Source organism: Armigeres subalbatus, chromosome 3 (assembly GCF_024139115.2).
Source record: "Armigeres subalbatus isolate Guangzhou_Male chromosome 3, GZ_Asu_2, whole genome shotgun sequence".
Classification (NCBI taxonomy): domain Eukaryota; kingdom Metazoa; phylum Arthropoda; class Insecta; order Diptera; family Culicidae; genus Armigeres; species Armigeres subalbatus.
Window position 1 is genome coordinate 91160499 of NC_085141.1, and position 19392 is coordinate 91179890.

Sequence of the window (19392 nt, forward strand, 5' to 3'; positions counted from 1 at the left end):
ACAATAATGAAGAAAAAGAAAAGGAAGAAGGTAAAAGGAAAAAGGGAAAAGGAAGGGAAATGAAGGAAGAAAACAGGACGAAAGAAGAAAGAAAGATGAAAAAACAAGGCACAAGGAAGCAGGAAAAAAAAAGAAGTGAAAAGACGAAAAAAAGAAAAGGAAAAAAGGTTGAAAGAAGTAAGTAAGAAGAAGGAAGAAGGTAGAATGAAGAAAGAATAGAGAAAAAGGAATGAGGAAAAAGAAAGAAGAAAATTGGAAAAGGAAGAAGGTAGAGGAAAGAAGACAGAAAGGGAGGAAGAACAAGGTAATGAAAGAAGGAAGAAAGACAATTGGAAAAGGAAGAAGGTAGAGGAAAGAAGACAGAAAGGGAGGAAAAACAAGGTAATGAAAGAAGGAAGAAAGAAGAAAAAGAAAAAACAAGGGAAAGGAGGAAGGAAGAAATAAGAAAGCAAAAGGAATGAATGAAGAAGGAAGAAGAAGAACAAAGAAAAATGAAGGAAGTAGAACCCAGAAAAAAAGGAAGAAGGAACAAGGAAAGCAGAAGAAGGAAGAAGGAAATAGGAACAAGGAAGTAGAAATTAAGAAGGAAGAACTAAGAAGAAAGGTAGAAAGAAGAAGCAAGAAGGAAACAGAAAGAAGAAACTAGTAAGGGTTGAAGAAGAAAGAAGGAAAAAAAAAGGAAAAAAGGTATAAAAAAGTAGGAAGAAGAAAAAAAGGGAAGTAGCAAGAAAGAAGGGAGAATAAAGAAGCAAATGGAAGAAGAAGAGAGAAGAATAAAGAATAAAAAATAAAAATAATCTTGGCAGAAATCAAAAATCAAATGCAAGAACCAAGAACAATAAAAAAAAGTCTTGTTTCTTTCTATGTTACCTCAACATTTTTTGAGCTGTGAAGACTAAAAAATAAGAATTCCGTATAAAAATTGGAAGACAACAAGAAGTTGTAAGAAGGTTGCGGATCATTTTAGTTTGTGAACCTATTAACGTTAAATGTGAATTCTTCCACTAAAATTGGTTTCTCACGATTTTTGTTCAGCCTTGTGAGTTTCCAGCCTTATGTGTTTCAGCCCCGAGAAATCATAACACTTTTTTTACATGGATTTTCAAATTTTAAACTGAAAACTTTTTTTACACGGAACGCATCCCCCGTGTGAAAAAAGGATCGGATGCAAGACCATGCTGAGGGTGGCTGGGTTCGATTCCCGGTGCCGGTCTAGGCAATTTTCGGTTTGGAAATTGTCTCGACTTCCCTGAGCATAAAAGTATCATCGTGCTAGCCTCATGATATACGAATGCAAAAATGGTGACCTGGCTTAAAAACCTTGCAGTTAATAACTGTGGAAGTGCTCAATGAACACTAAGCTGCGAGGCGGCTCTGTCCCAGTGTGGGGATGTAATGCCAATAAGAAGAAGAAGATGTTCATCACGAGGAAGAATGCTCCTACAATCACTATGTCGTTTAGCGAGTTTTTTTTTACTAATATGCTTTATTATTTTCAGGTTTCAGACGCAGTGGTTTCATCATCCTCTCTCACTAACGATAACATCCCGACGGATTATTCAAAAACGGCGACAGCACCGATTCCTCCGACTAGCAATAGTAGTAGTAGTAGCTCAGCTCCATCGACACCTTCGGATCCACTGACATGTAAGCCTAAGCCGATCAAGGTAGCCCTACTGCCCCCACCGGTTTCACATCCACCAGGCGGCGGAGTTTCAGGCAGCAGTGTTCCACATGGGGAACAACCACCAGGAGCAGGCATGCTCCACCATAGCTACCACCATCATCAGACGCCGCTCAGCTACTCGTACGGTAGCCCGAAGAACCCGATCGGTGTGTCGCCGTTTCAACCTACCGGTATTATTATTTAGATACTTATTGGCAAACAGATCTTCACTTTATTGTTTTGTTTTTTTTTTATTCTAACAGGGGGAGCGTTCAAAACTATGCCCCAGAGCCCAAAAACTATTGGCAAGCAGGAGCAGTTCCAATCGGTCACAACACCGACTGCTATCAAATCTGAGCCGACGGACAATCTGTGCAATAACAATAACAACATGGCCAAAGTTTCTGCAAATGGAAACATATTCAACTTTTCGACTTCTGCTATCAAAGAACATCAACAACAACAACAGCAGCACCAGCCGTTTGTCTCTACGGACAATAAATGTAAATCGATTAGTTTGAACCCTATCTGTTATACAATTTCAAATACTAACAACAATGGTAACAATGCCACCATTACCGGTACAAGCAATAGCAATAACACAATCTTGATGAGCATGAAACAAGGTAAAATACTAATGGATGTTATCACCACCTCAACCACCACCACCACTAATCGTACCAATAACAATAATAATGTTACTAATGTTAATGACCATCCTCCAACAACTACTCATCTAGATGTTAATCATCATCCAACTCATGAGCTTTCATCACCCAAAACACTCTGCATCCAAACCAGTAATAATAACAGTAACGGTAATGCTACTACTACATGTGCTACTACTACTTCTACTACTACCACTGCTAACTCTTCTGCTAGTACTACTTCAGCTACTACTACCAATGTTGTTCATGTTGTAAATAACGATAGCAATAATAACAATACTACCAGTAATAATGCCATTGTTCATCATGCAAACACCACTACCGCCACCTCCACCACCACCACAGTCAATAATAAGCCATTGAATGTTGTGAATGTTGTAACTGTATCAGCCAGCCCAGTTATCAGCCAAAGTAACGGATTGATCAGCACAAGCAATAGTAGCAATATTAGCAGCAGCAGTAATGGCGTCGGCGGTGGCAGCATGGTCATCTTCAGCCCAAACAGTGCCATACTGCGAACGGCAAATCCAACGCAAGCACAATCACAACCACAACTGACAAAACCACTTATCGGAAAGATTAAACTCGAGAAGGAGGATGGTTCACCGACGGTGCTCTATGAAACAATTTTGATCGAACGGCGCGAACCTCGATCGGCTCTGATAGCAACTGCTGCTCCGACCGTAACTCCGCTCACACAACCAACGCCGGGTATTATTGTTCTAACACAGGCTTCGCTCAACGAACTGCTGCAGTCCGGTACTATTGCTACCGTGACGACAGCCGAAAGCAAGGACTCCGGAGGACCACCTGTGGCAAAAAAGTTACTACTGGCAGCCGCCACCAGCAATGGATCATCCCAAACGGGGACCTCCACCATTGCAGCCAGCCCACTCGTCATCAATAATAGTCATTGTCTAACCACCACAACTAATTGTACTGCTACTGCTACTACTACTACTACTAACTCTAACCTCAACCTCAGTCATCACCATATCAAGCAATCAATTATAATGATTAATCCAACAAATTCAACAGTTGTACCATCCCCGTCGGCGGTTACCACAGCAGTACAGCAGCATCAGCAACATCTCCACCATCAGCAACAACAGCAGCAGCTTCATCATCACCTTCAGCAACAGCAGTTTCCTAGTGGACCCAACGGTGAAAATGCGGCGGGGGCGGCCGCAGCTATACTGACACCTAATCAGCTGTTGGCCGCCGCGGCTGCCGCTGGTAGGCAGAAGTTTATGTTTGCAGTGAATGCAAATAATCCGCAGGTGAGTTCACATCATGCTTATAACACCGATTGAGCATCACAACTCATAGACTGTTCGATATCACGGTTTGATGAAAGTTGGATCACATTAATTTTAACTGAGTCAAATGGGTAGCGCCACTGCCAACTACTATAAAGGTGAAAACGAGGGTACAAGTAACTTGTTAGTCGACAATCCTTTCAAGAATTTTTCAAAAAATAATACAAAATAACGATTGGTGCTTTTAAAGGTTGTAGGTCGTATGGCCTAAAGCTGATTGGCATAAGGCCGTTTGGCATATTGGTCGGATGGCCTAAAGGGTCTAATATTGAATATCAAGAAAATCACAATTTTTTTGAACATGTTTTTTGAAATTCTTTCTGTTTTATACCATCAGAATCCTGAATTGCATCATTCAGAATAACATATCTCATAAACTCATAATTAAAATTTCTCAATTCTATATGTGATTAGGTTGTTTTAGTTTTATGCATTGTAGAAGGCGTGGAGTTCATTCTGGCTGCGGGCAAGCGGGAGAACCTTATATCTTATTCGACGGTTCACTCACTACAACATGTCGCTGTCGACACATTGCCCGATTGCTTCGATTGCTAAATGATGTGACAGACAGACAAACATGTACACTAGGCATACTTCGATGATTTCGGAGCCATTGAATATTTGCGCACTTGTAGTTACGGGCTTGGTAGTCATTTGATTACCTCTTCTCGTGGGTTCAATTTCAAGCCTGGGAAGGTATTGCGCACCTCGACTCGAAACGAACAAACCGTGCAAACTGTCATACGAAGGAGCTGTCGAAAGGAGATGCGCAATGAGGCCCCTGTTCCATTCTCCTACTTCGTATTTTTTAAATTTCACATGTTCTAGAACTGTTTGAACTGTTACGTTTGTTTTCTTCATTCAATTAGAATACCAGCAACTGTTTTGCTATCAATTTACTCGTATTTAATTTGAGGTACTGTAGCTTTGGTCTAATTGTGCGCTCTAATTGTGCATAGCAAACATATTGTTATTTTTGTCATAAATCCGCAGCATTAGAAATTTCTTTCTGAAGTGGTAGTAACATAATAGAATTCATAACAAAAGATAATAATAATATGTGGATTTAGATGCGTACATGCAATATATCCGAATTCATAACAAAATCAATAATATGTGGATTTAGATGCGTAGAATATACAAAAAATTATCGACAACACTGAGAACGTCCCAATATGGACTCCGCAAAACTAACGACCAAATGTCTTTCTAGAGAAGACCGAATCACCAATTGGATAATTGAACAGTCTCAACAGTCTCAAGAGTATAAGGGTTATTTGATAATTATTGAAATGTCACTTTAAGGTTTAATTTCAGTTTAATTATCCAACAAGCCTGAGAGCAGACCTCAAACAATTCGTATGGAAATTTTCTGAAAAATGGGAAATATAGAAGAAATGTCAAGCTGGAACGGAGGAATTTAGCTGAAGATTTCAGCTTGTTTTAGCATAGTTACATTCTAATACGACATGTTAAAACAATACAACGAAATGATTAACCAACCCGACCCCTGAATAAAAAAACATTTTCAGTTCCATCTGTCATTGGATATGTTGGTGTGCGTATAGCATCGTGTTTGTTTGATTCGACATATGATCCAGGGAATCCAGTGTACTGGCAGTGAGTTGGCGTTAAGACTAAATAGACAGAAATGATAAATAAATATGTTTAAGTGCGTGAACTGATTTTTGCGGATAGTGGAAATAACTTTTGGGTGGATATAAAACAGGGAAACTGCTCCTAAGAACTCATCTCATGGTCTGATATTCATCCCAAAACAAAAGCAACGGAAAGGAATTTGGATTGTTTATTATTTTGTGATTTTCTCAGCAGTGAGCACGCATGTTGACAAAAAGAGGCGACAAAATTGTGCTGTGCTGCAATTCTTTGTTTACCGTTGAGATGAATCTATGTTCAGTGGATGGAGATCGGTACAGTTCTCCTATTTAATTGATATTCAATACACTTTTTTTTATACCGACTGTCGAGAACCATTTTTTTCCGTATTTCCGTAAATTCATCTATTTCTGCAAAAAGCTTTTTTCGGAGAACACTATGAAGTTCTCCCAACAAAAATTCTCCAGATTTTTTTTCCTCGCTACCTCTCCTGATAAAGGTAGCCTCACACCTCGGGGCACCATTAGATGGTTTCAAGAATCTTCAAGAATTTCAAGGAGGAATTGGTCCTCCACGAGCATTTCCGAAATTTAGGTCTCGAAAACTTGCGTAGCAATTCCGGTCTTATAAGCGTTTGAGATAGTTCCTGTATTCTAGAAGGATTTCGAAGGAGTTATATTATTGGAATTTCCAAATTAATTCCTGGAGCAACTTCCAGAAAATCCTGGAACAGTATAGTCAAGATAGCCCAAGTAAGAATTTTCAAAAGAATTTATCTCGAAAGCATCTTATGGAAAAAATATGGAGGAATGTCTGATATGTATCTCAAAAATTCAAAAAAATTTCTGAAGTAGTTTCTGACGTGAATTCCCGAAGAAAATTCTGAAACGACGAAAGATTTGAGAAATTTCAAAAGAAATTCTGCATAAGAAATAATTCTATTCAGTATTCCTCAAATATATTTTTCTGAAAATTCTAAACGGATTTGGGAACGGGTTTCAAGCGGAATTCCCAAACTACCATGTGTAATTCCATGCCACCATAATTTAGGACACCATCTGTGAGGAAACTGAATGAACTTTTGAATGCATAACTTCTAACAATCTATTTTTAAAACTGAATCTAGAACAACTGGATTAAATTCATTTTTAAACTACAACAACAAATATCACAAAATTCCCGGAAAAAAAAGATTTTCAACCGCATTTTATTTTAATAAACATACAGTTTCCGTTTCGTTTCTCTAGCTTGGTCCCATCGATTGTATCCCCACTCCACGTGCTTTGAAGTGGTTGATGATGTGTGGGCACAGTTGTATTGGCATTTCTGCGAAACCGTGAAACAACAGTGCGAACCCTGACAGCTTTGGGGTTGGAAACTATAAATCCCGAACCTAGTCCGAATCACAAATTGGAGCTGCCACTCACTTTCATTGTCGATTTATATGAAATAAACAATATATTTAGCGAAACTACCAATTTCCAGCATAATTAGAAACAAAAATGCCCAATTATGAATACGACCCGACTACATTTGGGTATCTTGCTTGGACGCGGCGTGCAGGCAGCTTGTAAAAACGGTACATTAGTTAATAAAATGAGATTTTTTTATTTGATTTTGGATTAGAGTGTCTTAGGTGAAAGGCTGAAAGTCTCACAAGGCTGAAAATATCAGAAGTAATACCATACCGAAGGCTGAAAAGTATGGAAGGTGCTGAAAATGATGGATGGATCACCTCACGATCGATTAGTGGTTAAGTAGTGAATAATAAATAAAAATTAAGAATGAAGAGTAAACAATAAATCCGAAAAAGGAAGAAGGGAAGTTAAAGAAAAAAGAAAGAAATAAGAAGGTAGAAGAAATGATGAAGAAGGCGGTAAAGGAAGGAAGAAAAAATGAAGATTTAAAATGGAAGAAGGAAGAACAAGTGAGAAGTAAGAAGAAAGAAGATGTGGTTGTGGTTGTGTATCTGACGATTACATTGATTCACTTTTCTGTTGCCGAGAAAATCTGATTTAAAACCGTCTTTCCATAATTGTAATTGAAGAACGCTCAAAAGAATCCCTGCTGTATGATCTTCGTGTTTGGCGGATAGAAATTACTGCTCAAGAACAGGTCTCTGAAGCTCAATTTATTATTTTGCTGTGGAATCATCTCCGACTCCGGACCACCCGTTCACACACAGCATGGATTGTCCAAAGTGCTCTAAACCAGTAAACATCAAACAGATATTTTGTTGTATGCGGAGGTAGGTGCTGCGAAGGTTCTACCGTCTTGTAGCCGCCCAACTGTTGTTGCGGCGGACGACTCCGACGTTTTGATTAATAATGTTATGTGGTTTTGCAACGAGTATTTGAGTACTTTATCTAGATTGCAATGTTTCAAACCGATGAGTGCCAAGCGTGCGATGGAGATCATGTGAAAAAAGCACGGGCCAAAAGCGACGGAAGAAGGACAAATAATGAGCGAAATAAGAAAATGCCAAGTTTCCGACATTGTGAAGACATTGGAAGATTTTGCGCAAAATGCATCGATACATCTTCGCCAAGACAGAGTTCTACGGACTACCATTCCTCATCAAAGGCTCTGGATGAAATATTTATTGGACTGGGCTTTTGCAGTGTTGGCTCAAATATCAACTCTGGTGCTAAAGCAATCGTTTCCACTGTTGCTATCAAACATCGATAACTGGTGTAACCGAGAAATCGATACTTTAGTATGCATCCATCGGAATAACGAGCTGGAATAGAGAAACGTATAATGTTACAAAGCTCGTATCAAGATGGAAGTCAAAGTTGAAGAAATGGACTATATTTCATTCAAGGTCGTTCTTGATGATAAATGGAGATCCATTGCTTTCCCAGCACTATGTAGCCGGTTAGCTCAGATGTCGAGAATTTGTAAGCAAGCACCGTACGTGGTATCCCGCATATTAGCTACTTTTTTTGCAATTATTGTTACGACATCGAATTCGGGTGATTATCTTTATCCTGTGCAACCTGATTGTTTATTGCTTCCGTGTTCCAATATGATAATACCAATGTTGTATTGTTTTATAGTTTTAAGACACATCATTTGGGCTCTATTGCCTGTTGATGTTAATAATAATAAATAAATAAATGAATTAAGGAGGACGGAAGAATGAAGAAGAAAAAGGAAGATAGGTGGAAGACGGGAAAAGGAATAACAAAGATTGAAGAATGAAAAAGGAAAAAGGTAGAAGGAAGGCAAACGATAAAAGAAAGAAGTGAGATAGAGGATGGAAGATGAGATGAAGATGAGAAACAATGAAGGAAACAAGAAAAAGAAGGTCTGTAAGAATGAAATAGAGAAGAAAGAACAATAAGGAAGATGAAAAAAAGGTGGGAGGAAGACGGAAGAATGAAGAAGGAAAAAGGATGAAGGTAGAAAGACAAAAAAAGTTAAAAAAGAAGAAAAAACGTAATAATAGGAAAAAGAAAACATGAAGGAAGAAGAAGGAAAAATAAAACAGAAAGACCAAGGGAGACATAAGACAGAAAGAAGAATGAAGAAATAAGATAGAAGATAGAAGGATAAAGAGAGAAGGTAGAAAAATATCAAGAAGGAAGATAGATAAGAAACGGAAAGAGAAAAAAAATTGAAGTAGAAATAAAGAAGGAGGAATAACTAAGAACGAAAAACTAAAATTCAAGTAGGGGTAAAGAAGAAATAATGAAGACGGATAAAAGAATAATAAAGAAGGAAGTTGGAAGTAAAGAGAAGGATGGATAAAGAATAAAAATATAGAAGTAGACCTGACCAGTATCAAAAACCAAATGCAAGAACCAAGAACAAAGATTACTGTGCTACTTATAAACTTATTGTGCTGTACAGACAAAAAAATGAAAATCCCATATCAAAATTGAAAGACGTCAAGAAGTCGCAAGAAGATTGCAGTTTGTGCCCCTTTTAACGTCAACGATTTGTCAGTTCTTCGAGTGTCAGTCTTTTATTATTTCAGCCTTATAAGTTTTCAGCCTTTCGTGGAAGTCCCATTAGTGTGCAAGCCCGCTTCCAGTCTTGATAGTCACGCCCCGGTAATTCTCCCGAAAATTCCTCTAAGAACTCTCCCGGAAAATTGCTCCCGGATTTTTTTCTTCGAGTATTCTCCCGGAAATTTCATGCAAAATTCGTCTGCAAATTCATCTGACTATTTCTCCAGATATTCTTATGAACATTTCGTCGAAACTCTGTCGGAATTACTTCCCCTTGAAATTCCTCTAGAAAATATTAAAGAAATTCTCCCGGAAGATCCTGCAGCAATTATCCAAATTTCTGCAAGTACTTCCCCTAAAATGTCTACAAATGCCCTTCAGGGTTTTCCGAGATTTTTTTCAGGAATTCGTAGCAATCTGTTAAAACAATAACCCCGGAAATTCTTCTAGAAACTCTCCCACATTTTTTCCAGAAATTCCTCCATGTATTCTCTAAAAAAAATCGTCAAGAATTTCTCCGAAACTTACTTCAAGAACTCCTTCAGAAATCTCTTTAAAAGTTCTTCAAGAATTATCCGGGAATTCGTTTCGGAATTTCCACCGAAATGTCTCGAGCAATACTGCAGAAAATGCATCCAAGAACTGCTCCGGGAAGTTCATTTTCAGGAAGAATTTCCGAAGGGATTTTCATTGGAGTATCCGAAACGATTTCCTGGAGAATTTCTTAAAGTAATTCTAGACGAAATTCGGGATGGATCTCGTGGTTTGATAGATTTACCGATTGATTTCCTGTAGATCCTAAAAGAATAACTGGAATAAATCAAGGAGAAATTCAAAATAGAGATTTTTTATTTTTTATTTTAATTTCCTAAGACATTTTCAGAGGAAAATATTTATGAATGTCCAAACAAATTTAAAATAAAGTATGTGAAGTAAATGAAATAATTTCAAACTGAAATACGAAAGAAATTCAAGTAGGATTTCAGGGGGCGTTCTTGGAGCAATTCCTTAGTTTCCTGAAAAGCAATTCCTACATTTTCAGTCAAAGTATCTTTATGTTTTGGCAGATAATGTGTTTAATAGAAAGGGATCTAGTGGCCATGTTGCCAAAAATATTTTCCCACCTCGCACTTTGTGACCAAAGATCAACTTCATGCTAGTTGCAGTGTGTGAGTAGATCGCCAACCTTATCGACAGACACCACCTCAATTCGTGAAGCTGAGTTGATCGGTATATGAAAGTCGGTCCTCCATACTTTTTCGTTACACGTTGGTTACACGATTATACAGACGAGAAAATTAAAATAACTTAGAAAGTTATCCTTTTTTACATCTTTGAAGTCAGTATTCTTGTTACCTTAATACTCATCTCAGTGTTATGTAGAGGAAGGTGGGTAGACTTGATCCCCGGGGAGACTTGATCACACCCTGTTTTATCGAGGACTAAAGTAGTTTTGTTCTAACGTATTTTTTAGTATAGATCCTCTAGACAAATGGCCTTTATGTGGTGAGTTATTTTTTGGATTGACAACCTTATTTATTCTGCAGGGCGGTTTATATGTTTTGACCTTCCTAAAGATTTTTTTTATTGGCCAAGCAAAATTTGAACAACTTTTCATAACAATGACCAAATGCTTTCGTTTTTTCACAGCACAAAGCCATAAATATGCTTAATGATCTGTACTGATGAAAATGTTAACATTCCATCAAAGTTTTAGGATATTTGGATTTGAAGTTATTGCATCAATATGGGGACACTTGATCCCCCGTTAGTAACGGGCTTGGTGGTCATATGGCTACCGCTTCTGCCTCATACGCAGGAGGTCGTGGGTTCAATCCCAGGCCCGTTCCATTCCTACTACTTTGTATCGTTTCATATATTTCCCATGTTCTAGCAATCGCTAGAACTGAAAATGGGATTTCATACAGTCAAACCTCCATGAGTCGATATTGAAGGGACCATCGACTCATGGAAATATCAACATGTGGAATAGGAAATCTTTGGAAATCTGTTTGAAGGGACCATCACAGTAACCCAGAAAATATTTTTTAATATGGGATAATTTGCTTCCATGAGTCGATATCGAGTCATAGAACATCGACTCATGGAGGTTTGACTGTATACCGTTTCCATCTTCTATATCTATACCTACAACTTGATTAGTTCTAGCAGGCAACTGTTTCGAAATGATCAAAATCAAATCAAATCAAATTCGAAATGAGCAAAATGCTCGTTTCGGCATTCAATTAGAATATACATCACCATTTCATTACTTTCACATTGGCAATCCGTTAACCAAGACGAACCTCTGCCATAAAACCTAACCCCTAGATTCCAATAAAATTCCGCAGGAACTCGTGGCAAGTGCAGAGGTGTTCTCGGCTTGCAGTGGGCGAGTGACTGCATCATCAATTCCTTCCCATCCCCGATGGCCGTGAGGACGTGGCCAGCGCCGTTATCGACCATCCAAAAATACTAGAGCTCTCGGACTGTGCACATTTAGGTTGGAGAGCAAATCCCATGCTTCCATCCATTGGTTCCCTGTGCAATTGCGATTGTTCTAGTCGATCACGGAGTAGCAACTACGAAGTGCACGGTCATCATGCTCATGCTCATGCTCAATATGGGGACACTTGATCCGCCGTTAGTCACCCATACAAAAATTTGTTTATTCAAGTTTATTCTCAGGGTTCTAATTTTTTGTAGATTTGACAGATTTGATGAAGGGTTGTCAGGAAAATTTATTTATTGCGTAGATATTATAAAAAGGGGATCAAGCCTCCCCAAATTTTGAAATTGCATGTGCTCAATAGAGTCGCAACGGCAGTGACAGTTTAGGACATCCTTAAAGTTTTTCATTCCCATCGTTACTTTTTGTAGTAACATGCATAATTATGCATGATGTGTAACATATCTTCAAAACATTACTCCTACAAATTTCACGTAATTTCTGGATGTTCCAAAGCATTAACATACAATATTTCGTAAAAACTATAGCCTCACATTCACAAAGACGATGATTTTGCTCAATGCTATATGTAGGCAACATTTTAAGAAAAATCTGGATCATGCTGGTCCGTTGTTTACTATATCAAATATAAATATGCTTAGAGTACAGGGCCTTCTATCGAATTTTTTGCTTCCAAGCGGTTTTACGAACATTCCACCACTCCTAAATAAATAAAAAGGCGAAAAAAAATTTTCGGTATTTTTTTTTTTTTGCTTCGATAGTACGTACACTAAAATGTCGCAGGTGTACGTACTATCGAGGTATGCCTGTATCATGATAATATTTTACTGCAAATAGCTGTAGCAAAATGTTAGATATTTAAGAGATCTTATGATCTTGCGCTACACCGAAAAAGCAAAAAAAAAACCTACATACCAACTTTCATCAAACTGCTGCATAGTTGTGTGATTAGTTGCTTATTCTAACTGCAATACCTTCCTACTCATTCCGCCATGCATAATTAAAAATCTATCCTGTCTCGATTTCAGTTTACGCTCGTCCTCCCCGACAGCCAACAGTACTCTCTGAATGATCGGTCCAAACTGTACACCTCTACATCATCTGCTATCTCTACTTCCTCATCATCTACTGCTTCCTCTTCGGCAGTCTCTCTTACCTCTTTGTCTTCTTCCTTGTCCTCTTCCTCACTGGGATCTTCCCAGAGCTCCTCTACCATGCCAGGACTAGCCGCTTCAACTGCTTATGCACTAACCAGCTCCTCGATGGTGCAGGGATCGCAAATTAAGCCAGCCATATCATCAAGTACAACTACCGCGACACTCCAGCCAGTACAATATTTGATACAAGGAAAAATACCGAACCTTCTCATCTCCACATCCGCACCGCAGGCCTATCAGCAGCATCAACCACAGCAACCCCCGCTCATGAATATCAAACAGGAACCGCCAGAATCTCCCGGCGGAAGAAATTTACCCGTCACACCAAACTCCTGCTCTTCGTCTGTAACTCAACCAATGGAATTGGTGGAACAGCCAAATCCTCTGTCGAGTTCGGCTCCGACAGGAGCTGCAACGGATGAGATTGACGATGATTTTGATGCTCCTGAGAGCAAAAAATTCATTCTTGCGCCCACTCCGGCACAATTGGGACGAGCCCCGTTGCAGCGGCGGCAAATGAGCAACAGCAGTAACTCATCCGGCCAGCAACACACGCAGAACTCCGGCGATAGTGACAACAGCAACGGAAGCACGCACCAACCGTCGACCCAGATGCCATCCGCACTGCCGACCCCAACCTCGGCCACGATCGACGATTTCCAGAGTCCGCAGATTTCCCCCACAATCAAAACAAAGAATTTCTTCAAGAAGGTCAAACCTGACGATATGGACAAGTAAGTTACCCCGAAAAATATATTTCCAACATTAATACTGATTAACGTGGTTTTATGCAGCGTTCTAAGGCAGGTCGACTTCGAGAAGAAGTTCAAAACGCTACCCCAGTTTAAACCGGAGGACTGCCAGTCACCCAGTGCAATATCTGTGCCATCGTCGCCACGTGTTTTTACCCAGAACTATCGTAAGAAATCAACACAACAGCAACAACAACAGCAGCAGCAGCAGCAACAACAACAACAACAGCAACAGCACCATCATCAGCAACAATTAAAAACCCGTGAGTAAACTTGATTGTGATCCAGAAGGGTTAACGGTGGATATATTTCCCTATACCTAGTTTGTAAAACATTAGCACTAGTGAATCAATACTTCTGAGCCGGCCCAACAGTTTTTGGTAGGACATAGCATTCTTCCGATAACCACATGATATTGCAATGTACACACTTATAGATAGGTATATAAAAACGCTTCATATATTGAGAAGAATTTGCCTTCTCCCATTTTTAACCTTATGATCAAAATTAGATTTAGAAAGAACTCCACTATTAGCTTTTCTGGATCTGTCATAAAAATATTTTATAATTCTAAATTATTTTTTGCATTTTCATCAGCATCAGAGGACGAACACCCTCAGCAGCATCATCACCATCATCATCCATCAGCTCAGCTAACCTCGGATAGCAGTGCACCGTTGTCATCGACGGCAACGCCATCCAGTGCATACATCGTCGGCAATCGCTTTTTCGGGCCGGACTTCAACATGGAACAATACAAAGGTAAACATATACATACACCCGTATTCTTGTTTATGTTTGATAAATAAACTTTCGGGCGAAAGTGCATGCGCATTCTCATTTACGCAAGCCAATAAAGAAACGTTCGATATTTCCCTTTATCCGTAAACAAGAATAGGGGTGATAGTAAATGCCCCCCGCAAGTGATTTGAACAATGTTGTCACTCATCGAGCGAAGGTTACTTTTCTCTCGTAGATATGACCACGGACAACGCTGACCGTTCGCCTCGAACCCCGAAAACGCCTTCGGCACGGTCAGTCAACTCAGCCGAAGAGAGAGGCCATCGCAAGGTTCTGGAGCAGCGCCGCAATTTGGTCATGCAATTGTTTCAGGATCATGGAATGTTCCCAACATCGCAGGCAACCAATAGTTTCCAGGTGAGCAACAACTTCTAGACTTAATAAAAAACCCGACAACACATTCAACTATGATAACATTTGACATTCACAGTTGGCCCACAGCAGCATCTTTCCCAGCAAACAGAGCTTGCAGTTGAAGATTCGCGAAGTGCGACAAAAGTTTATGGCCCAACCGCCTGGCTTCACGCCACAATCGGCCGGGCCGATTACGCCTACCGATCTTGGTTCCGGTAAGTTGAAAAGGAAATATAATCGCTCCTGAAGTGATCTTATCTTCGATGCTCCGATCTATCTTCAATTCATATGCGTTAATAATACCCAAATTTTTGATGAATTACAAGCACTCCGCATGTAAGTCCTTATTGTGAACAAAGTGAATAGTTTCGGAGAGAATCTATATTGTGAATTGTGCTAAACAATAATGACAAATAAAGTTCCTTTATGTTGGTGTGCACTTTGGGTTTTCCAACTTGAAAATAATTTGATTTGAACAGCGAAAGAAAATCTCTAAACATGACGATTATGTGTCCCAACAGGAAGAAAATGAGAACATGGCTACTTATTCACTTTATTGATAATTGATGGGCTAGCAAATCGCTCCACGCTCCAGTTCCACGAAGCATACGGCCTTTCCCGAGTTCTAGTTCTAGTTCTATTGGGAGGAATCAATGATTCAAATGTATAGAGGTAATCATACCAGAGAGAGTGTGCTGATAGAGGTCCAAAGGCCGGTTCTTCAACGTCCATTTCCCACACTCCGAAAGCACTGATGATGGTAAGGACGCATTCTACGCGTAGCTCGAATGTGAGAACGACAGCTGCCGTCACGATGTCAAAATTATCATATAGGAAAAATAACGCTCAGGCCAAGCCAGGAGGAGTTGTTTGAACCGACTGTGGGAAGTTCCACGTCAACCGGCTGACGAACAAAAATAGGCTATGACTAATTGATTTCGTCGCCTCCAAGAATATGCCCATTTGAAGCACATACTTCCAGCATAGCCTTCCGTATCGGTACACCTGGAGATCACCACTGCAGACTTCTCCGACATAATCGACGTCAGGGCCTATCGTGGCGCTAACATCGACTCTGACCACTATGTGAGGATGGAGGTAGCGTTGTCGAAAGAGGGTGAGGTGTTGAGGACTGCAGCAGAATGCAACCTCGGACATGCGGGACGGAGTCGACAGAACGATTGATTCGACGAAGAGTGCAGACAGCTTCTGGAGACCCGGCAGAACGTGGAAGTGGAAGCCTTATCATCACTCCTTATTCTTTCTGACGTAGAGAATCTCGCTCGACATTGGCATTGCCATGTAATGCAGCTATAACTGCGGGTATTTAAGCTCACTGAAAGTCGTTTTCATGCCTGTTCGAACTGTAGACGTAGAATATGGACACAGGCATCATAGAACAAACTGCAAATTCCAAAGTAAGCTCTTTGTGTATCAACAATAGACGAACTGCCTGTCTTATGCGCGTTGTTAAGGAAGGTTGGCGTTCATCCAACATGAAAGTAAGAAATTCCACGTTCTGCAATATGACGTATATTAAAAAACTTTCTGCAAGATACAATACGCGTTAGGAAATAACCAAACATAACTTTAGTGTAGACACACGTTTAGGATTCTTACTCCTTCTAATATTTTAACTGCCACAATAAATTCTGTTCTGGACTTTCCACCTGTAATCCTGCCTGAAATTGAGTTTTTGAAACTATCAGTATCGCAACTATTGAGTGGTTTTACCTCGTACGAACAAATCAAATAAGGCACAATATTCTGTTGCCACAATAGCTCAACGTATCTCAAGGGGATGTATCTAACAAGAAGTGGTTTTTTATTTCGTTTCCAATGGTAATTCAATTACCCTAATTTTTAGGCAACCACATTTCAATCAAGCACAATGATGTACATATGTAAGCTAGTTCAATGCTATTTCTAAGAGAATTTACGTATAAATCACATGTCTAGTTTTAGCGGACACTTCTTACCCTATTTAGTTCAGTTTCAATTATTTACCAGATAGAAAATTATAAATATCAGAAGTCTAAATCTTCGTTTAACCGATTCGCATGTGCACCTTACTTTTGGCTCAGGGAAAATGGTAAAAAGCACGTCCGTATAACAACTGCCAACTGTAACAAACTGGGATTTGAAGCTTTCCCGGTAGTCATGTTTTCAATCTGTGCCAATAAAATGGTGTTATAACGGGTGATCACTAAAAAACGGGAATTTCAATACTTCAATACTTTTCTATGAGAACGTTAATGCCTTCAAAAAAATAGTTCCTTATGTTAATGAATCCTTAAAATATTCAGAAAATTGTCACCCATACACTTTTACTCCAAAATTTTCAGTTGTTTCAAACATGCCATTAAAACAAGAAGGATGCGCGCCGCAATGTACAATTTTTTCAAGCGTACAAAGATCGTGGGAAAAGTACACGGTGAACAATTTAGAACGTGAAAATGTTTCGAAAACTGTTAAAAGATTTTAAGTAGACCGAGCTCCATTGTATTCAAAGGTGATTGGAAGGCCAAAGACACGAAGCAACTCATCAATAGGATCAGAAGCATCATCAGGAGATGGCCCCCGTCCAACGGTCATATGATACCTGCAAGATTAAACTACGCCACACGGCGGACCACGGATCATATACTATTATTCATTAATCTGAGTCTAAAGACTAAGGCCAACTCTCTATATAACGTATATCAGATTGAACTATACTTTTTTGAAAATTTCTTCCCGAGCCATTCTTTTCATTCCCGCTATTTAGTGGCCACCCGTTAGTAATGATGGTTAAACATTTTACCGCACGTGGACGTCATCTACCCGCATATGCACACATTGAGGTCACTTTGGAATTTGAACGTACATAATTTGTAAATTATCGAACACGTTATACAGTAGACTGTAAACGTTTTATATTGAAAGGTACTTCTTCCCATATCTAATAGGAATAAGTTTAGTAACACAAAAATATGTACGTCCAAATCGCAAAGAAGCATACAGTCGACTAACAACACTTTTTCTTCTTAGTTCATGCAGTGCCACACATTCTGCAACAAGCACGATTCAGTAATAAACGAAAACATTGAATGCACCCACCATAGGTATTCACTAGTGCTATACGGTATACGGTTGAAAGATCACTTTCATATCCGTTTACCCTTCCAGTCCTCCCGTTGACGAACATACAACAAAATTGATGGAACGAACCGAACGATGCTTGCCGCCCACTGGATCGAGCGGAGTTACATCATACACGCGGTATGGGTATACAAACAGTATTCAAGTAAGAATGGTCATATAAATAATTTACCATTGAAAATCGATCATTTTTGGATCATTCGATTCTTAGAAAAATTCCAATAGTTTGCTGGGAAAACAATTAAAATCGGTTAAAAATGTACAGCTACTAAAAAGTTAACCATAATTTTATGTTGCTCAATTTGCAACTTGCGAAATGATCCCTTGTACCCGTATCGAAAATAAAAGTGTACGTCATGATGCGTCTCCGAATTTCTCTACTAGGCTCGTTATCGGAGGTCACCAGTGAGCCCAAGTACACGATTTCTTCAACCACCTCGATTTCGTCACCATCGTCACCTAATTTCAGTCTGATGTATAGGCTTCCTCCATCCTCTCAAAGTTACGTGCCATAAATATCAATGTCGTCGGCGAAACTTCGGACTTCGTGAAAATCGTACCACTCGTGTTATTCCTTGCCCTTTGTGTTGCTCCTTCCAAAGCGATGTTGAATAGCAGGCACGAAAGACCATCACCTTGCCGTAACCCTCTGCGCGTTTCAAAGGGACTCGAGAATGGCCCTGAAACTCGAACAACGCGCATCACCCGATCCATCGTTGCCTTGACCAACCATATCAGTTTATCCGGAAATCTGTGTTCGTGCATTAGTTGCCATAATTTATCTCGATCGATTGTATCATATGCGGCTTTGAAGTCCATAAATAGAAGGTGTGGGCACGTTGTATTCGCGGAATTTCTGCAATATTGTCTATCCGGAACAAAGTTAGAACGCTTTTTATACCGAAGTTGGATTTTTCTCCAGATACAGGTAACTTTCTCAACTTCGGAAGTAATGCGCTGGACTCGCCTAATGAAACAAAGTTCGGTTCGGAAGTCCCGACTTCCGAATTCTAAGTTGGTGCTACACCGACAATACCTGACGTACGGCGTACACATGGTCTGTGGTAGAGCGTTCACCCATGAAACCCGCCTGGTACTGCCCAATGAACTTTCTTACAAGTGGTGTTAGTCGATTCTCTGGGCCATGACTCTGATGGGATTTTTTCGACTCACGCATGATATGAATCGCCGATGAGATTTGAGAATTTGAGATTTTACCAACACTGCCGCCACCTTTCGATCACCTCACGCTCGTCCGTAAGAAGATTTCCGTTTATGTTCTTACATATGTCACGCATTGGCACGTGGCCCTTTACGTGAACGATTGAACTTTTCATAGAACTTTCTCGATTTTCCTGCTGGCGCTTTTCCATTCGGAAAGTCGAGTTTTGTCAATTCCGCGTCCCTTTATGTCGTGCCTCGTTCGCCCTCGTGGGGTATTGCAACAATTTCTCCCATGCTGCATTTTTCTTTTTCACTAACTGCTCACAT

General features: G+C 39.7%; 1 protein-coding gene across 9 annotated transcripts in view; it reads left to right on the forward strand.

Moving 5' to 3' along the window:
- The window catches only part of LOC134219086 (putative transcription factor capicua), a 196324-nt gene extending 181110 nt beyond the window's left edge, over positions 1 to 15214 (forward strand). For 4 of the 9 annotated variants that reach the window (XM_062697770.1, XM_062697769.1, XM_062697771.1 and 1 more), the window contains exons 10-17: positions 1500 to 1857; positions 1930 to 2292; positions 3373 to 3614; positions 12725 to 13587; positions 13648 to 13868; positions 14203 to 14367; positions 14564 to 14763; positions 14837 to 15214. In XM_062697770.1, coding sequence (XP_062553754.1) covers positions 1500 to 1857; positions 1930 to 2292; positions 3373 to 3614; positions 12725 to 13587; positions 13648 to 13868; positions 14203 to 14367; positions 14564 to 14763; positions 14837 to 15007 — 2583 coding nt within the window. In that variant the 3' untranslated portion in view covers positions 15008 to 15214. The remainder of the gene's footprint in view (positions 1 to 1499; positions 1858 to 1929; positions 2293 to 3372; positions 3615 to 12724; positions 13588 to 13647; positions 13869 to 14202; positions 14368 to 14563; positions 14764 to 14836) is intronic. The other 5 variants (XM_062697774.1, XM_062697776.1, XM_062697772.1 and 2 more) reach the window with 5 other exon arrangements.
- Positions 15215 to 19392: the final 4178 nt, after the last annotated feature.